The sequence below is a fragment of the Hyperoodon ampullatus genome (genome assembly GCF_949752795.1).
Source record: "Hyperoodon ampullatus genome assembly, chromosome: 2".
NCBI classification, from domain to species: domain Eukaryota; kingdom Metazoa; phylum Chordata; class Mammalia; order Artiodactyla; family Ziphiidae; genus Hyperoodon; species Hyperoodon ampullatus.
In genome coordinates this window covers 25,754,677-25,774,903 of record NC_136915.1, presented here as the reverse complement: position 1 = coordinate 25,774,903, position 20,227 = coordinate 25,754,677, and the positions used below count along the sequence as shown (strand labels likewise).

Below are 20,227 nucleotides of genomic sequence, written 5' to 3'. Positions count from 1 at the left end.
AGTAATTCTTCTTGGCATCCTTTCACATTTCATCCCTGAGTTTTCTCTCAGGAGACTGTGCTGTCAAAAACTACTGCGTTTTATGGACTTGAAGACACGGGGAAGAGGAAGGGTAAGCTGGGATGAAGTGAGAGAGTGGCATGGACATATATACGCTACCAAATGTAAAATAGATAGCTAGTGGGAAGCAGCCACATAGCACAGGGAGATCAGCTCGATGCTTTGTGTCCACCTAGAGGGGTGGGATAGGGAGGGTGGGAGGGAGACGCAAGAGGGAGGAGATATGGGGGTATATGTTTATGTATAGCTTATTCACTTTGTTATACAGCAGAAATTAACACACCATTGTAAAGCAATTATACTCCAATAAAGATGTTTAAAAAAAAAAATGCGTTTTGGACAACCACTTTATTATCCTATCACTGTAACCCAAGTAAGGTGTTTATTGTTCCATGTATGCATTTATAGACACATCACCTCTATCTAACATATCAACATCGCAGAAAAAAAAATTTTAAGACATAAAATGTAATTTACATGTATAGAAATTAGCAACTTTTATTATAAAAGTAATAATAAAATAATCTATTTCAAGAAAACTCAAAAACAGGAAAATGACCAAATAGCCCACATTTTTACCACTCCAAAGATAATCACTGTTAATATTATGATATGTTTTTCTAAAGCCTTTTTCCTATTCAAAAAAGTTTGTTTTTTTTATATATATTAGAACTCCTTGTGGGAGTTCCCTGGCAGTCCAGTGGTTAGGACTCAGCACTTTCACTGCCGTGGCCTGGGTTCAGTCCTGCTCGGGGAACTAAGATCCCACGAGCCACGCAGCACAGTCAAATTTAAAAAAGGAACTACTTGTACAATCTTGTCAGCTGCTTTTTACCCTTAACATTATTCACCTGTCATATCTGTTTACTATAACATACTATTTATTATAAATATTTTAACAATTGCATAACTTTAGAATAACTACAGATAATATAAAAATGTGGTTATACAAAGTTAATTAATCCCATTCGGTATTTCAGTAAACATTTATTGTTTTACAGCTCTGACCTAAAAATTTTAGGGTTCCCTGAACAACTGGGTGCATAGCCTTGTATACATTTTTCCTGTTTGAGTAAAGAAAGCATTGTAAATTCAATCATAACTTAGAAATCATCCTCAGAGACAAAAGCTTTTGAGTTTTAGAGAAAGAGAGTTACCAAGCCATTGGGTCAGGAATTGCTACAGTGTGTCTCACCTCTGCAGCAGGGAGTGATTAAACATTTCCAAGTGGGAGGATGTGTAAAGTGTTGTATATCAAAAAAGGAGGGAAAGATTGAGAAGACTGCTGTATTAGATGTATAATGTGGGGACTGACAGAGGGAAATTTGTTTTACATTTCGTAGGGTAGACCTTATAACTGGGTCTAGAGCATGATTAGGGTTTTGTTCAGTAAGGTGAGGCATTCCAGCATCAGGTGCCAAGCTGTCAGAGCACAACATGTTAGTGATCTTGAAAACTTTGGCACGTTTTGGCAAGTGGGGAAGATAGATCGCTATTCCTTGTCTTCACTTATTTTTTTCTTCTTCCTCTCACCTTCTAGTATGCTCTTCTCAGCATCCACGGATAAAACTGTGGCGGTGTGGGATAGTGAAACAGGCGAGAGGGTTAAAAGACTGAAGGGGCACACTTCCTTTGTGAATTCCTGTTATCCGGCCAGGAGGGGTCCCCAGCTTGTCTGCACTGGCAGTGACGACGGTACAGTTAAGGTGGGTGGTGGTGTCTGTCTGTGTGTTGAGGGTTTCTGAGGTGACATAATGTGAATCTTATCTTGTCTTCCCACCTGTGCTTTACCCTCCTCTCCACAACTTTGTTTCATCAGACATTTCCCAAAACAGACACGATTTAAAATATGTTTAAAATAATAAGCAGTTGAGGTTTTTTTTCTTTTTTTAGGTATCCTACAGAATAATATTATAACTGTTGAACCATTGTGACTTGGAATAAAATGGACCACCATCCAAGAATAATTGGATTCTGTCCAATTAGCTGTTTACTTAATTGTGTGACCATAGGCAGTTCACTTTTCTGATCCTCAGCTTATCAGTGTTTAGAACGCTGACAATAATATACATGTCTTACAAGACTGTTGTGTAATTATAGTCAGTATAATAAAAAGGTTTTATATACTGACTATATAGTATGTGGTTTTAGTAACAGGATGGGGTATTAAAAGTCATTTAGTCCAATGATTTCCGACCTGTATGCATATCAGAATTACGTGAAGAACGTGCTAAAAATACCCAGATTGTGGTTTAGTAGGTCTGGAATGGGATTTTTTTTTGTTTTGTTATTGGGTATTTGTTGCTGCGGGTGGGCTTTCTCTAGTTGCGGGGAGCAGGGGCTACTGTTCATTGCAGTGCATGGGCTTCTCATTGCGGTGGCTTCTCTTGTTGTGGAGCACGGGTTCTAGGTGTGTGGGCTTCAGTAGTTGTGGTTCGTGGGCTCTAGAGCTCAGCCTCAGTAGTTGTGGCGCACGGGCTTAGTTGCTCTGCGGCATGTGGGATCCTCCCGGACCAGGGCTTGAACCCATGTCCCCTGCATTGACAGGCAGATTCTTAGCCACTGCGCCACCAGGGAAGTCCCAAGACTTTATTTTTTTTAGAGTAGTTTTAGGTTCACTGCAAAATTATGGGGAAGGTACAGAGATTTCCCGTATAACCACTGCCCCCACCATGGATAGCTTCCCCCACCAGAGTGGTACCTTTGTTACAATTGATGAACCTACGTTGACATGTCATTATCACCCAAAGTCCATAGTTTACATTAGGGTTCACTTTTAGTGGTGTACATTCTATGGGTTTGGACAGATGTGTAATGACATGTATCTGGCACTATGGTATCATACAGAGTATTTAAACTGTCCTAAAAATCCTTTATGTTCCACCTATTCGTTCCTCTCAACCCCAGGGAACCACTGATCTTTTTGCTGTCTCCTTAGTTTTGCCTTTTCCAGAATGTCATATATAGGTAGACTCATAAAGTGTATAGCCTTTTCAGATTGGCTTCTTTCACCTAGTAATATACATTTAAGATTCCTCCATGTTTTTTCATGGCTTAATAGTTCATTTCTTTTCGGTGCTGAATAATATTCCATTGTTAGATGTACCACAGTTTATTTATCCATTCACCTACTGAAGGACATCTTGGTTGCTTCCAAGTTTTGGCAATTATGAATAAAGCTGCTCTAAACATCTGTGTGTAGGTTTTTGTGTGGACCTAAGGTTTTAACTCTTTGGGTAAATACTGAGGAGCACAATTGCTGGATTGTGCACTAAGGGTTTTGTAAGAAACTGCCAAACTGTCTTCCAAGGTGGCTGCACCATTTTGTCTTCCTACCAGCAATGAATGAGCGTTCCTTTGTTCCCCATCCTTGTCGGCATTTGGTGTTGTCAGTGTTTCAGATTTTGGCCTTTCTAATAGGTGTGTAGTAGTATCTTACTTTCGTTTTACTTTGCATTTTCCCAATGATATATGATATAGAACATCTTCTTTTTTCCAGTTTTATTGAGAATAATTGACATACATCACTGTACAAATTTAAGGCATGCAGCAAGATGGTTCGATTTACATATATTGTGAAATGATTATCAGTAGATTTGACCAACATCCATCTTCTCATATAGATACAACAAAAAGGAAAAAAAAGGGAAAATTTTTTTCTTGTGATGAGAACTCTTAAGATATACTGTCTTAACTTTTCTATATATCATATAGCAGTGTTAGCTATAGTCATCATATTGTGCATTACATCCCTAGTACTTATGTATCTTCTAACTAGAAATTTGTACTTTTTGACCACCTTCCTCCAATTCCCACTTCCTCTACCCTCCTCCTTTGGTAACACAATGTTGAGCATCTTTGCATATGCTTATTTGCCATCTGTGTACTTCTTTGGTGAGGTATCTGTTAAGTTCTTTAGCTCAATTTTTGATCTGGTTGTTTGTTATTGTTTTATTTTTTAAAATAAATTTACTTATTTATTTATTTATTTTTGGCTGCGTTGGGTCTTCATTGCTGCGTGCGGGCCTTCTCTAGTTACGGCGAGTGGGGGCTCCTCTTTGTTGTGGTGCGTGGGCTTCTCATTGCGGTGGCTTCTCCTGTTACAGAGCATAGGCTCTAGGCACGCAGGCTTCGGTAGTTGTGATATGCAGGCTCAGTAGTTGTGGCTCATGGGTTCTAGAGCGCAGGCTCAGTAGTTGTGGCGCATGGGCTTAGTTGCTTCGCGGCATGTGGGATCTTCCCAGACCAGGGCTCAAACCTGTGTCCCCGGCATTGGCAGGCGGATTCTTAACCACTGCACCACCAGGGAAGTCCGTGTTTGTTATTGTTGAATTTAAGAGTTCTTTACTGTGTTTTGGATAATAGTCCTTTAACAGATGTGTCTCTTGCAAATATTTTCTCAACAGTCTGTAGCTTGTCCTCTAATTTTCTTGACATTTTCTTTCACAGAGAAGTTTTTAATGTTAATGAAGTTCAGCTTATCAATGATTTCTTTCATGGATTGTGCATTTGGTGTTATATCTAAAAGTCATCACCATACCCTAGGTCACCTAAGTTTTCTTCTGTGTTACTTTCTAGGAGTTTAATATTTTACATTTAGGTCTGTGATCCATTTTGAGTTAACTTTTGTCAAAGGTGCAAAAAAATATTCATTTTTTTTTAACATGTGGACATACAGTTGTTCCAGCACCATTTGTTGAAGAAACTATCTTTGCTCCATTGTATTGCCTTTGCTCCTTTGTCAAAGATCAATTGACTGTATTTATGGGGGTCTATTTCTAGGCCTTTTATTCTCTTCCATTTATCTATTTGTCAGTTCTTTTGCCAATATCACGCTGTCTTGATTACAGGCTTTATAGTTAATCCTGAAGTTGGGTAGTGTCAGTCCTCCAGCTTTGTTGTCCAATATTGTATTGGCAAGTTGGGGTCTTTTGCCTTTCCAGATAAACTCCAATTTGTTGATTTCCATGAAGTAACTTACTGGAATTTTGGTTGACATTGCATTGATCAGTATGATTGATCTATAGGTCAAATTGGGAAGAACTGACATCTTGACAATGCTGAGTCTTCCTACCCGTGAACATGGAATACCTCTCCATTTATTTCGTTCTACTTTGATTTCATTCATTAGAGTTTTTAGGTTTTCCGCATAGAGATAGTGTACAGATTTTGTTACATTTACACCAAAGTATTTCTCTTTTTTTGAATGTTAATGTCAACAGTATTGTGTTTTTTAGAATCAGAATGTTAAATGTGTTCCTCAAGTGATTTGATGTAGCAGGTATGACATTTTGGGAGCCACTGATCTCCTCCAGCATCCTCACTTTACAAATGAGGAAAATGAGGCCTAGAAATAGTAACCTATTTCAGGGGCACACGGGACACGCTGCTTTGTAGTACCATTTTATTCTTTCTTTGGCACTAGTTTTTGACTCTGGATTTTTTTTTTTTATGATTAAACAGGGAGGGATTTCAAAGGAGTACATCTGAGAAATCACACTGAACTTGTGATTGTTTGTTGCTTTTTTAAGTGAATTTGGGTTTTTTTCATAATTAAAGGTGGTAACACTGACCTACTGGATTATCTGCTTTGAGATGTTTTCTACTAAATGGTTTTGTAATGAACAATCACTTGGGCCCCTTGATGCTTGGCTGAGAGACTGTGGCTTAGGAATAACTCCCAAAGGTCGTTTTGTTTTGTTTTGTTTTTGTTTTTTAATAGGTTGATTTTCCTTTTTGTTGAGAGAATTATAGATTCTCATGCTGTTCTAAGAGATAATACAGAGATCCCATTTACTCTTCACCCAGTTTCCAGCAATGTTAACTTGTCTCATAACTATAAAAGGTGACATTGCTATGATCCCTCGATCTTGTTCAGATTTCACAAGTTTTGCACGAAATTCCCAGAGGTCTTAACGTAGGTGTACTATAGTTGGAGAGGCCTAACAGCTGATTTGCTAATTGGCATTTCAAAAGGCAGAGACAAGAGTGCCCTAATGAACTTTGTTAACAAACATTTATTGAGGGCTTGCTATGGTAACCATCTAGGAACTTATTCTTTTTTTTTTTGGCTGTGGTGGGTCTTAGTTGCAGCACATGGGATCTTTGTTGTGGCATGCAGCATTTTTTAGTTGCAGCATGCAGGATCTAGTTCCCTGACCAGGGATCAAATGTGGGCCCCCTGCATTGGGAGTGTGAAGTCTTAACCACTGGACCACCAGGGAAGTCCTTAGGAACTTACTCTTGTTTAGTTTCACCTTTTCTTCTTTTTTTTTTTTTTTTTTTTTTGTGGTACGCGGGCCTCTCACTGCTGTGGCCTCTCCCGTTGCGGAGCACAGGCTCCGGATGCACAGGCTCAGCAGCCATGGCTCACGGGCCCAGCCGCTCCGCGGCATATGGGATCCTCCCAGACCGGGGCACGAACCCGCATCCCCTGCATCGGCAGGCGGACTCTCAACCACTGCGCCACCAGGGAGGCCCTCACCTTTTCTTCTTTTACCTTTTCTCTGACTTTGTTTCATTTTGTCTTTGTGCTCATATTTATCTTTCCATCTCTCCTTAGCTTTTGCTTTTTCTACTACCTTCCATTGTATACGTCTTTTCTTTTCTACTCTTTCCTTCTTTCAGTTTCTTGCTTCTCTTCTCCCTTAATTAAACATGGTTTGAAATAATCATACTCAAGGCGGTATTTATTTTCAAGGCAGTATTTTTTAAATGTGTAATATATCACATTACTTAAAGTGACTTTTTTAACCAGTTCTTTATTTTTAATTTCAATATATTATTTATATAATTACTGCTTCATTGAACAGCCTTTTACATATGCCTTTTAGTTACTTGCCAAGTTGGAATGCTTTATTGTTGCTTTCTGTTGCTAGGTTTATAAGTATAGGAGTTTAATAACTTGTGCTTATCTAAGAAGGAATATGTCATGTTTCTTATTTGTCAGAGTTCTCAACAGAAAGCAGAGGTTTCAATAACTCTTGTATTTTTCAGTCTAGAAGTGGTATCCTCAGCATTGTCCATACCAGTCTTTTCAAACCATTTTCAGCAATCCATTCTTTCTTCTAATGAAGCAATTAAGTGAAATCATATATGTTATTCCCTTTTACAAACAATTCAAGTCCTGGTACCATTACATAGACTAAAGCAGGAAAGGTGTTTGGGTTAGAGGTGGGGATAGGCCAAAGTGTCCCAGAGTGGCATGTCAGAACCCAAGTGAGATGAAAGGAGAGCATCCACACCGGATGCGGGAGTATCCGCATCCCGTGTAGGGAGATGGAAACTGCGTAGGGTAAGGAGGGCATCCACACAGCACAAGGTAGATGGCCCAGTGTGGGGAACCGGAGGGAGGAGCCCAGCATGGAGAGTCAGTGCCGTAGCAGGGTCAAAGAGTCATCTACACATTAGTGTAGGGGAGACAGTGTGGGTGTCAGAGCCTGAGTTAAGGGTGCCCACACAGGGTGGGAGCAGTTCAGGTAGGGAGTCTGAGGCTGAGCAGACTCAGACAAGGATGGAGTCCCTGAGGAAGGGCAGCCTGAAAAGTGGTATTAGAGCCAGAGCAGAGTGAAGAGAGCGTTCACACAGAGGGGTCACCCAAATGGGATGAGGAGGAGTTTCACATAGAATCAGCCCAGAATGGGAATCATATTCAAACAGGGAAAGAGGACATCCATGCAGGAGACAGCTAGAAGAGGATGTAGGAGATTGGTTACATACAGGAAGCCTGATCAAATAAGTAAATATAATAAGTATAATGGGGGGCAGATTTCTCACTGTTAGAGAAAGGATTTACCAATACAGAAAGAGAAAACTAAAATGCATCTTGTGTTGTCAGTATCGAATTCAGAGTATCAGTGTGAGCTCATGACATTCAATATATAAACAGATAAATGTAGGAAAAAAAATTAGATGTAAATGTGTGTTTGTAGATGTATGTGTGTGCACCTGTGTATGCATATATTGCTTAACTGTCCACTTAGAGGGTCTAGGAACAACAACACCCCAAAACCAATGAGCACGTCTACTGTATAGGTCTTGGCCTTTAAATACCATTTTCCACTAAAAGGGCTCCTTATTTCAGGTCTGGGCAGGGAAAGTACACGGTGGACCTAGAATGTCTTATGCAAAAAAGCTTGCCAGAGGAATCTCTTAAATGATCAAATTGAATGTTATGGGAGTTCCCTGGTAGTCTAGTGGTTAGGATTCAGCACTTTCACTGCCATGGCCTGGGTTCAATCCCTGGTCGGGGAACTGAAATACTGCAAGCCATGTGGTGCAGCCAAAATTTAAAAGAAAAAAAAATTGTTTTGAATGTTTTTAGTAATGGGACAAATGAAAATTGTGAGTCACTCGATAGGATACAATGAAAATGCAACATCACTTCAGTATAGTCCTGCCAAATAACTTGAATCTAATCATGAGAAAACATCAGACACACAAATTGAGGAACATTACTGTCCTATAATTTTGCGAAGCGTCAAGGTTATGAAACTCCAGGAAAGTCTAAGAAACTCTTCCAGGCTGAAGGAGACTAAAGAAACATGACAGCTAAATTTAACATATGGGGACTTCCCTGGTGGTCCAGTGGCTAAGACTCTGCGCTCCCAATGCAGGGGGCCCGGGTTCAATCCCTGGTCAGGGAACTAGATCCCACATTCTGCAACTACAAGTTAGCATGCTGCAACTAAAAATCCTGCATGCCACAACTAAGACCCGGCGCAGCCAAATAAATACATAAATATTTACAAATAAATAAATTCAACATATGATTCTGAACTGAATCCTTTTGCAATAAAAGACCCTATTGGGACAAGTGGAGAAACTTGAATGAGATCTGAGGATGGTAGTAATGTATGGGTGTTAGTTTCTTGATTCTGATGTTTGTGTTGAGATTACGTAGGAGGACATCTTGTGGGACAAGCTCACTAAATATACTAAAGTATTTAGGAGTGTCAGGGCGTTAGGTCAGCAACTCAAATGATTTAGGTAAAAAAAATGTTCTCGTTTACAATTTTTTTTGGTAAGCGAATATTTCAGAATAAAATAATCTTTTAAAAATTTTGGTTGTCTGGAACTAAAATTCTGAAATATTTGAATCAAGCTTTAAGTGGCTACCATAGCTTTTACGATAAAGACAAAGATTGATTTGACCTGAGTAGAGAATACGTGTTAAGACAGAGATTGTAGTAAGTCTGGTAAGATGTGGGAGCTAGATTATCAAGACCTTGAATTCCAAGCTAAGAGGTTTGGACTTCATTCTATAGCCAGAGAGTTTGATGGGCAAGGGTTGGCTGTTGGGTCTCTAGAAGAGGAGTGAAGCACCATTGATCTGAGTAACACTAAGCCTTTTTAGTTCATGTTTCCATCAATGAAGTAGAAACTACCTTTTCATCCTAAATCATGAGAATTGGAAAGAAGAGGTATCTTGGCACAGAGACAACTCATATTCTACTTGTTTACCACAGGATTGAATTTAACCCCCTGGCCTTTACTATGATTCCATGGTTGATTTCTTTTTTTTATGACAACCCTTTAAAACCTAGAACATAGTCACCCCAAAGTCTTTCTCTTCTGAATGAAATGACCCATACCCTTAAGACATTTCCTCATGGTTCTTCTCAAGTCTGGTCATTTACTGAACCATCTTTAGGACCTACTATCCACACTTTAAAAATGTAGACCCATGTTGTATTGTAAATTTATTATTTAAAAAAAAAATAGAAACAAATTGGTTAGTTGGAGTATGAGGATCTAGAGTTGTTATACCTAATCTTCACCTTTCTTCCTCTTCTATTATTAATGAATCAAGCCACCATTAAAAGTAAGTGTTGGGCTTCCCTGGTGGCTCAGGGGTTGAGAGTCCGCCTGCCGATGCAGGGGACATGGGTTCATGCCCCGGTCTGGGAAGATCCCACATGCCGCGGAGCGGCTAGGCCCATGAGCCATGGCCGCTGAGCCTGCGCGTCCGGAGCCTGTGCTCCACAACGAGAGAGGCTACAACAGTGAGAGGCCCGCGTACAGCAAAAAAAAAAAAAGTAAGTGTTGCGAATTCCCTCATGGTCCAGTGGTTAGGACTCCGCGCTGTCACTGCCGAGGGCCCGGGTGCAATCCCTGGTCAGGGAACTAAGTTCCCACAAGCTGCGAGGGATGGCCCAGAAAAAACAGAACTAAAAAAAAAATGTTAATTTTTTTAAACAAGCATATATTACTTTAGTTATTATAAGGAATGAGCACACGTTTTGGTACTTTTAAATTAATGCAGTGTTAACGTAATACAATCAAACGGTACTAAAATCTAGTCCTCATTTTGCTGTTGACTTCCTAGGTATTCTTCATCAAGTCATTTCCTTCTTTGAGCTTTAGTTTCCTCATCTAGATAGTTTATGCACAGTAACTTTTAAATATTTTTATCACAACCCACATTAAGGAATACATTTTATACTATGATCTAGTATATATTCCCTTCAGTATGTCTTATATATGAATGAACCAACCCATTCTATATGTGACATTCTCTCATATCTCCCATAATTTTTTTATTTGAGGTAAAATTCACATGAAATCCACTGTTTCAACCTTTTTAAAAAGTGTTCAATTCAGTGGCTTTTAGTACATTCACAGTGTTGTGTGACCATCACCACAATCCCATACCAGAACATTTCCATCATCCCCCAAAAGAATCCCCATACCTATTAATCAAGTCACTACTTTTCCTCTACCTTCCAGCTCCTGGCAACTACTAATCTATTTGTCTCTATGGATTTGCCTATTCTGGACATTTCATATAAATAGAATCATACAGTATGCGGCCTTTTGTGTCTGGTTTCTTTCACTCAGCGTATGGTTTCACGGTTCATCCATGTTGTATCGTTATCAGTACTTCATTCCTTTTTATGGCTAAATAATATTCCACTGTATAGCTATACCATCTTTTGCTTATCCATTCCTCGGTTGATGGATATTGAGTTGTTTCTATTTTTTTTTACCTATCATGAACAATGCTGCTACAAACATTCATGTACAAGTTTTTGTTTGAACACCTGTTTTCGTTTCTCTTGGGTATATATCTAGGAGTGGGACTGCTGAGTCATATGGTAACTCTTTGTTTAATAAGGAACGTCCAGACTTTTCCATAGCAGCCACATCATTTTATATTCCCAACAGCAATGTGTAAGGGTTCTAATTTCTCCACATCGTCACCAATACTTGTTATTTTCTGTGTTTGTGTGTGTTTTAATTATAACCATCCTAGTGAGTGTGAAGTGATACCTAATTATTGTTTTGACTTGCATTCCCAAATAATTTGTGATATTGAGCATCTTTCTATGTGCTTATATCATCTAAAGAGAAATGTTTACTCGGGTCCTTTTGCCCATTTATTAATTGGGCTCTTTGTGGTTTTGATGCTAAATTATAAGATTATTTATATTTATTTATAAATCTTATAAATTATAAGATTTATTTATTCTGGATACTAGACCTTTATCAGATAAATGTTTTGCAAATATTTTCTCCCACTGTTGTCATCTCATTTTCTTGATAAATATCCTTTAATGTACAAAAGTCTTTAATTTTTATGAAGTCTTAATTTATCTGTTTTCTTTTCTCACTTGTGTTTTTGGTGTCATATCTAATAATTCATTGCCAAATTCAGGGTCATGAAGATTTACCCCTATGTTTCCCTCTAAGAATTTTATGATTTTAGCTTTTACATTTAGGTCTTTGATCCATGTCAAGTTAATTTTTGCATGTGTGAGGTAAGGGTCTACTTCATTCTTTTGCATGTAGTTATCCACTTATCCCAGCACCATTTGTTGAAAGACTATTTTTTTTCTTCTGTATGGGCCATACTTTTTTGCTTCTTTTCATGCCTCATAATTTTTTGTTGAAAACTGAACGTTTGAATATTATAGTGTGGCAACTCTGGAAATTAGACGCTCTCCAGAGTTTGTTGTTGCTCTTTTTTTTTTTTTTTTTTAATAAATTTATTTTTGGCTGCGTTGGGTCTTCGTTGCGGTGCGCGGGCTTCTCGTTGCGGCGGCTTCTCTTGTGCAGAGCACAGGCTCTAGGTGCGTGGGCTCAGTAGTTGTGGCGCACAGGCTTAGTTGCTCCGCAGCATGTGAGATCTTCCCGGGACATGGATTGAACCCATTTCCCTGCATTGGCAGGTGGATTCTTAACCACTGTACCACCAGGGAAGTCCCTGTGGTTGCTCCTTTCTTTTTTTTTAATAAATTTATTTATTTTATTTTATTTATTTTATTTTTGGCTGCATTGGGTCTTTGCTGCTGCACGCAGGCTTTTCTCTAGTTGCGGCGAGCGGGGGCTAATCTTTGTTGCGATGTGCGGGCTTCTCATTGTGGTGGCTTCTCTTGTTGCGGAGCACAGGCTCTAGGCGTGCGGGCTTCAGTAGTTGCAGCACATGGGCTCAGTAGTTGTGGCTCGCGGGCTCTAGAGTGCAGGCTCAGTAGATGTGGCACACGGGTTTAGTTGCTCCGTGGCATGTGGGATCTTCCCAGACCAGGGCTCAAACCCATGTCCCCTGCATTGGCAGGCAGATTCTTAACCACTGTGCCACCAGGGAAGCCCTGTTTCTCCTTTTGAAACTGTTGTTTATTTAGTGAATTTTCTGAACTAATTTTGTAAACTCTGTATTCTTTGTCATGTGTAAACACTGAAATCTGTTTCATCAGTTTAGTGGTTCACTGACGATTCAGCAGAGATTTCCCTAAACACCTGGGGGGGCAGGGAGGACTCTTCCAGTCTTTGTAGATTGGCTCTGTGGGTGTGTTGGGGCCTGCTATCACCTCTCAGCCAGGCAGTTTACAACTCTGTATTAGCCTTCACTTCCTGCTTGTGGTCAGCAAGAGGTTGAGAGCTTAGGGCCTTCTCAGGTCTTTCCTAAGCATGTGCCCAGCCATGGGCATGCAAGTGGCCTTCTAGAGTCACAAAAATATGTCAAAGCTTTTCAAAGCCCTTATTCTCCAAACTGTCTCATTCCCCAGCCTTTCCTGTTTGCTGTTATCCCTTGCCCCATCCATCAGAGGCTCATGCATTTGTCTTTAAATGTTTTGGACAATTGCTTCTGCCCTGGGAGAGTTACAAGTTAGGCAAAATAAAGTCAAACCCTTTGAGCTCAGCTGTCAGGGAGCCACCAAACAGGTGCAAAAAAAAAAAAAATTTTTTTTTTTTTAATATTTAAACCTACAATTCTTTGAAAATGAGAAATAAGGTCCATTCTTCCTTGGGTACTTAGGAACCTATACTAGGCATGTAGGCTGTTTTCTTCAAAACTATTGCCGAGTAGGGATGGAGCCAGGATAAGTTAAAATGCTACAGAACTCTCTTACTAGGACCCAGGTGGTTTTTGTCCTAAATAAGTATTCACCTAGTTGCTGTAAACTTTAGTTTCTAGAGTTCTGATAAAGTTGGTTCTGACAGTTTTTTTGCTGGGTATTTCTCTGCTTTTGTAGAGGGATAATCTTTGAGCGTTCCCTACTCTGCCATTTTCACTGATGTAACCTTTCCGTATATATATTTTTAAACGTAAGTTGTAGCCCACTAATGAATTAAGATCTGCAGTTTGAAAACACTGGTCTAATATCCTTGGTGTACTAAGAACGTATGAAATAATAAGCGAGATGAAGATTTCCACTCTGAGGGCATGTTAATTAACTATGTTTATTCAAACTTTAACAAAGGAGACTGAAGATATAACCAAAGTGATTTGTTCACCAACCTTCAGATATGTTGGCAAAATTATAGTCACTTCTCACCATATTAATGGGATATTCAGACAAGTTTCTGAACAGGGTCCCCATTACAGATGTTTTCATCTCCACAGTCCTTGGATTTAGGGATGTACTGTGCAATTGCTGTTACTATAGACTCTCTTGTCCTCTTTTTCAGCTTTGGGACATCCGTAAGAAAGCAGCGATCCAGACATTTCAGAACACTTACCAAGTGTTAGCTGTGACCTTCAATGACACAAGTGATCAGATTATTTCTGGTGGAATAGACAACGATATCAAGGTATGTTAGATGTTTATCTTATATTTACCTTTCACCCATCTCCACTCACAGAGGTAAGTCTTTCCAAACTTCTTAGCTTTGCACTTTATGCCAACTAAATGGAAGGTAAATTAGAACTTGTTTTCCTTCTGTCCTACCTTCATTGACTTCCTAAGTCAGGGTTGCATTACAGCTCATATAAATGCCATTAGGGAATAGGCAGTTAATGTGAAGTGGGAAGTCCCTGTGTGGGAACTCTGAAAAATGAAGGGTGCATTCCCTGCCTAGAGGCATTTGAAACTTTTTTTTTTTTTTTTGCGGTACGCAGGCCTCTCACTGTTGTGGCCTCTCCTGTTGCGGAGCACAGGCTCTGGACGTGCAGGCTCAGCGGCCATGGCTCACGGGCCCAACCGCTCCGCGGCATGTGGGATCTTCCCGGACCGGGGCATGAACCCGTGTCCCCTGCATCGGCAGGCGGACTCTCAACCACTGCGCCACCAGGGAAGCCCTGAAACTTCTTTTTTTAACATGCATTGGCTTCATGAGATAGCAGTACATCAATTTGTGATTCTGTACCCTAATCTCTCAGTGTGTCTTTCTTTTTGAGACTATGGAAAGGAAGTTTTGGGGGATCCATAGCTAAGAATGTGAGATGGTAATGATGTTGGAGAAAGAGGCAATAGACTACAGTGTCTAGAGGCAGTACAGTGTAGCTCAGGCTTTCAAGTAATTGACTTGGAGTCTGTTCTCAGTTCCACTATTTTCTAGTTTTTTGTGACTTCACACTAGTTCTTTCACTTCTTTAAACCTCTGTTTTATCATGTGTGCACCAGGGGTAATAATAATATCTGTCTCATAGGGTTGTCATGGGGATTGAATGAGCCAAATTCATTAGAGCACCTCGCAGAGTTTTTGGACATAGCAAGTGCCAGTAAATATGAAATGTGTGGGGGTGGGGGGAGGCCACTCAGTTTATGTCTGCTTTTAACTTATTGGCTTCCTTAGGTATTTCAAAGACTTTGACTTACCTTCTGCTTTGTCATGAGACTAGTAACTGTTGGGTAAATACTCAACTTATGTTGTCTCTACCTAGAAATTGTACTGTATTCCCATCTCTTCTTGCCTCCTTTGCTGTTACTATGGATGGAATGTCCTTTTGTCTAAAGGTAGTCCCTTAAATGGAAGGATTTCAACCTTTTTTTCCTGTCTCTGGGATCTCATGCCATCAATTTTCCCAGATCCTATATATATATATATTTTTTTTAATATTTATTTATTTATTTGGCTGTGCCAGGTCTTAGTTGCAGCACTCAGGATCTTCCTTGCAGCACTCAGGATCTTTAGTTGCGGCACGCAAACTCTTAGTTGCGGCATGTGGAATCTAGTACCCTGACCAGGCATCAGACCCGGGCCCCCTGCATTGGGAGCGCAGAGTCTTAGCCACTGGACCACCAGGGAAGTCCCCCAGATCCTATATTTTTAAACAACTGTATTGCTTCTCATTAGCATTTCATTATGCTCAGGTCTTCTCTTGGTGGGGTAAGGAGTCTTCCTTAAATTCCACATTGTCTTGTTATTGCCCTGTCAATCTTCCCCTTTACACGAAACTTCTTGAAAGATGGTGATAGTGGTAATGATAATAATAGTGTTATCATTATCCTCTAATGGAGAGTCCTCACACTTAACTGTGTCGGACATTGTTCTTGGAGCTTTACATTATTAATTCATTTAAGCCTCACAACAATCCTATGAAATAAGTACTATTAATGCCGTTTTACCAGCGAAGAAACTGAGCTAAGAGAGGCACAATATCTTAACCCAAGGCTATACAGCTAATAAGCGATGAGACCTCAGTTCAAAACGCAGAGTTTGGTTCCAGAGTCCTGCTCTTATTTAATACCTGTGAGAAATCCCCTGAAGATTTCCCACACTCACTGTCTTTAATGCCTTATCTTTCATTCCTCAGTTCCTTATCTCCTGACCACTCCTCAGCAGTCTGGCTTCTGCCTCCACTGTTTTATTGACACTGTTCTCTTCAAGGCCACCAGTAATCTCTCTGTTACTAAACCCAGTAGATCCTTTTAGTCTTTTTTTGTTTGTTTTTTAAAACTGGCTCTAACAATATGCTTTCCTACCAGGCTTTCCATCAGGCGTATCCTTCCTCAGATACCTCTACAAGCTATTCTCTCTATGCATTCTTTAAATGTCATTATTCCCCCAGGTTCTTTCCTAGGTGCTCTTCTTATATATACCTTTCCCTGGACAAGTCTCATCTAATTCTGTGGCTTTAATTGTCATTTCTGTTCAGATGAGTCTGTTCTCAACCCAGATCTTCAGCTCCAGCTACTCAGCATCCCCCACTTGGATGTCTCATAAGTACTTTAAAATTCACCATTTCCAAAATTCAACTTCACATCCCTTTTCCACCCTATAACTATTTGGAGAATGTACAGTCAGAACGTGGGGGCTTAATTAGATCATCTTAATAGCTAATGCATTATTTCCCTGAGTGAAGTTTGGGGGCCCACTATCATTAGAATCACTAGAGGGCTCTAATACACATAAAAGTGGATTAGTGTCATCTAGCTATGATAATTTTCATACTTTTAAGTTATTGTTAAATTTACATACTATGAAATTAACCTTTTTTCAGTGTACAGTTCTATGAATTTTAATGCTTGTGCAGATTCTTGTAACTACCACAAACAGTACAGAACAATTTCCATCACCCCAAAAATCTTCATAATACTCCTCTGTGTCAAACCCTCTGCCCATCCCTAACCCTTACCAACCATTGATAATGTTCCTTGTCCTATAGTTCCTATTCTAGAGTTTCATGTGAATGGAATCATACAATATGTAACCTTTTGAGACTGGCTTTTTAAATTTAAACTATGAGAATTTGATCTTTTCATATCTACTGTGGGGATAGACTAGCCTAATACTCTTGTGCCAGTAATGTCTTCTTACCACAAGTTGTGTGGCTTATTCCGTGCTCTTTGTGTAGACTGTTCCAGGGCGTCTTATAAACAAATATATTCAGTTGTACTATAGTCCTGAAGGGACTGAGTCTCTTTTTAGGTTTTGAAGGTTTTCCATGTCTTCTCAGACACGTTATATGTTATACCTTCTCTTAGGATCAGCTTTTTTTCAGATAGCTAATCTCAGTCTTTGTCTGTTGATATATACCAATTTTGTTCTGAAATCCAAATTTATCTCAAATATGAGTAATATATAAATATAGTCCCATGAGTACAGCAGTTAATAACTCTACATCATAGCCTTGTAACCTTTTTTTTTTTTTTAATTGAAATACAGTTGATGTACAGTGTTTTGCTAGTTTCTGGTGTACAGCAAAGTAATTCAGTTATATATTCTTTCTCATATTCTTTTACATTATGGTTTATTACAGGATATTGAGTATAGTTCCCTGTGCTGTACAGTAGGACCTTTGTTGTTTATTTTATATATAGTAGTTTATATCTGCTAATCCTAAAACTAATTTATCCCTCCCCAACTCCCTTTCCCCTTTGGTAACCATAAATTTGTTTTCTATGTCTGTGAGTCTGTTTTGTAAATAAGGTCATTTGTGTCATATTTTAGATTCCACATGTAAGTGATGTATCATATGATATTTGTCTTTCTATTTCTGACTTACTTCACTTAGTATGATAATATCTAGGTCCATCCATGTTACTGCAAATGGCATTATTTCATTCTTTTTATGGCTGAGTAATATTACATTATATAATATACCACATTTTCTTTATCCATTCATCTGTTGATGGACATTTAGGTTGCTTCCATGTCTTAGCTATTGTAAATGGTGCTGCTGTGAACATTGGGTGCATGTGTCTTTTCAAATTAGAGTTTTCTCCTGATGTATGCCCAGGAGTGGGGTTGTTGGATCATATCATAGCCTTGTAGTCTTTATCTTTCTAAACTAAAAAGTCATTATTCTGTCCACAAACATTCAAGTTTTTCTGCCAGTGCTCATTTTCAGGGACTTTCTTTTATTAGAAATGCACACAGTATTCTAAAAACTCGAGCATTCTTATCATGTACCTGCTCTGGATCATTACATTCTCTTGTCAGCATTGGGAACTCTGTGTTTGTGCACTGTTTACAGTATATCTTATTTTCCAAGCTAAAAATCAGGGTAGGCTTTCCTGATTTGCCTACTTATTTACCTTAAAAGTTTTGCAGAGATGTAAAAATTGCATTTAAATGTATGGTTAATAAATCAACTTTATTGGGAATAAAATTATTAAAAATTGAGATAAAATTATTTATTACAATTTAAATGTTTTTAGTAGTAAAAATGATCATTTGTTCATTGAAGAAAGTTTAGAAAAAATAAAAATAGAAAAAAAGTCACTCGTCTCATCATTCAGATTTAGTCACTCTTGATATTTCAGTTTATTTCCTCTCAGTCTATTCCTGTGCCATAGTGTTTTGTATGTAAATGTCTTAATGTTCAGATAAAATTTTATATGATGCTCTTTTCACTTAGTAACATATAGCTACTACTTTGTCTGGAACCCCCAGCACTAGATATTGCCATGGCTGGCTTAGTCGTGTCTTCAAATGTCAGCTCAGACATATCTGTAGAGAGGATTTCTTAGATGAAACTAGGCCCTCCTTCTAGTTGCTCTCCATCACATCACTCTTATCTTATTTTCTTCTTAGCGTTGTAGTTTGGATCATTTTTCTGTTTCTTTTTTTCTCTAGTTTTATTGAGATATAATTGATGTATAACACTGTATTCGTTTTCAGTATACAGCATAATGACTTATATAACACAAAATGATTAACTTTAGAAGTCTAGTTAACATCCATCACTTCACATTGTTAGAATATTTTTTCTTGTGATAAGAACTTTTAAGATCTATTTTCTTAGCAACTTTCAAATATACAATACAGTATTGTTAACTTTAGTCACCATGATGAACATAACATCCCCAGAACTTAGGATCATTTTTCTGATTCTGCCATTTAATTCCTAGCTATGTGATCTTAAGAAAGTTATTTAACCTCTCTGAGTTTCCATTTCTTATCTCTAAATGGGAATAATCAGCCTACCTCATACAGTTGTTACATGGATTAAATGAGGTAAAAAACATATAATATTCTTAGCAACATGGCAGTTACATAGTAAGTGATCAGCATGTCAGCTACCATCATCTAGAATATTAGAATATTCTAGATATTTTATTATTAGAATATTCCATAATGTAGTAAGCAGCAATCAATATACTGAACATTTAGTCTGTTTCATATGTATCACTATCACAAATTATGCTGCTGTATCCAACATATTTGTGTGTGAAACATTTTCCATATTTAGTTACTTCCTCAGAATAGATTTCTAGATGAAAATTAATGTGTTAACAAATATAAGGATGTTTCACATTTTGGATACAGGTTGCCAGATTGTTTATTGGTGACAGCAGTTAATAATTTGAAATCAGGTTGCTATAGCTATTTGGCTTCATTTTGCTCATGTATAACTAGGGGGTGTGCTTGAGAGATGTGAGACCATAGAATTTCAGTCTTCTCCCTATTTAACAACACCCTGTTCTGACATGCTTAGGAGTGAGTAACTGCCCTTGGACCCAGAAAGAAAATATATATATATATTTATTTATTTATTTATTGTTTATTTATTTATTTATTTTTGGCTGCATTGGGTCTTTGCTGCTCCGTGCGGGCTTTCTCTAGTTGTGGCGAGCGGGGGCTACTCTTTGTTGTGGTGCACAGGCTTCTCATTGTGGTGGCTTCTCATTGCAGAGTGCAGGCTTCAGTAGCTATGGCCCGGGCTTGAACCCTGTCCCCTGCAAATTGCCTCTATCAAATTGCCTCTAGTCAATTAACAAGTACCCTTTAAGCAATCAGGGGCTTACCAGCCTTGAGCATTTGCTTGACAAATCCCTACACTGCCTTACTACATTAGGAAGTACTCCTGAAGAATCTGGTTTTTGTTTGCTTCTGTCTCTCAGATAGCACTGCCTATTCTGAGAAAGAGGGGGAGCAAACAGGAAATGGAAGGCCCTTTTAAAATCTGGAGTGAGCAAATTCTCTATATGTTTGTGAGCAAATATACTGTTCCTGCCAGCCTCTTGGGATTTTCTTCCTGGGCATGGAATTGTGGAGT

The 20,227-nt window shown here is 38.8% G+C and overlaps 1 protein-coding gene across 1 annotated transcript in view; it reads left to right on the top strand.

Moving 5' to 3' along the window:
- The window catches only part of SNRNP40 (small nuclear ribonucleoprotein U5 subunit 40), a gene marked incomplete at its 5' end in the record, with an annotated part of 38,791 nt that overhangs the window by 4,642 nt on the left and 13,922 nt on the right, over positions 1–20,227 (top strand). Inside the window, 2 exons of the mRNA XM_079728481.1 lie at positions 1,601–1,766; positions 13,972–14,094. Coding sequence (XP_079584607.1) covers positions 1,601–1,766; positions 13,972–14,094 — 289 coding nt within the window. The remainder of the gene's footprint in view (positions 1–1,600; positions 1,767–13,971; positions 14,095–20,227) is intronic.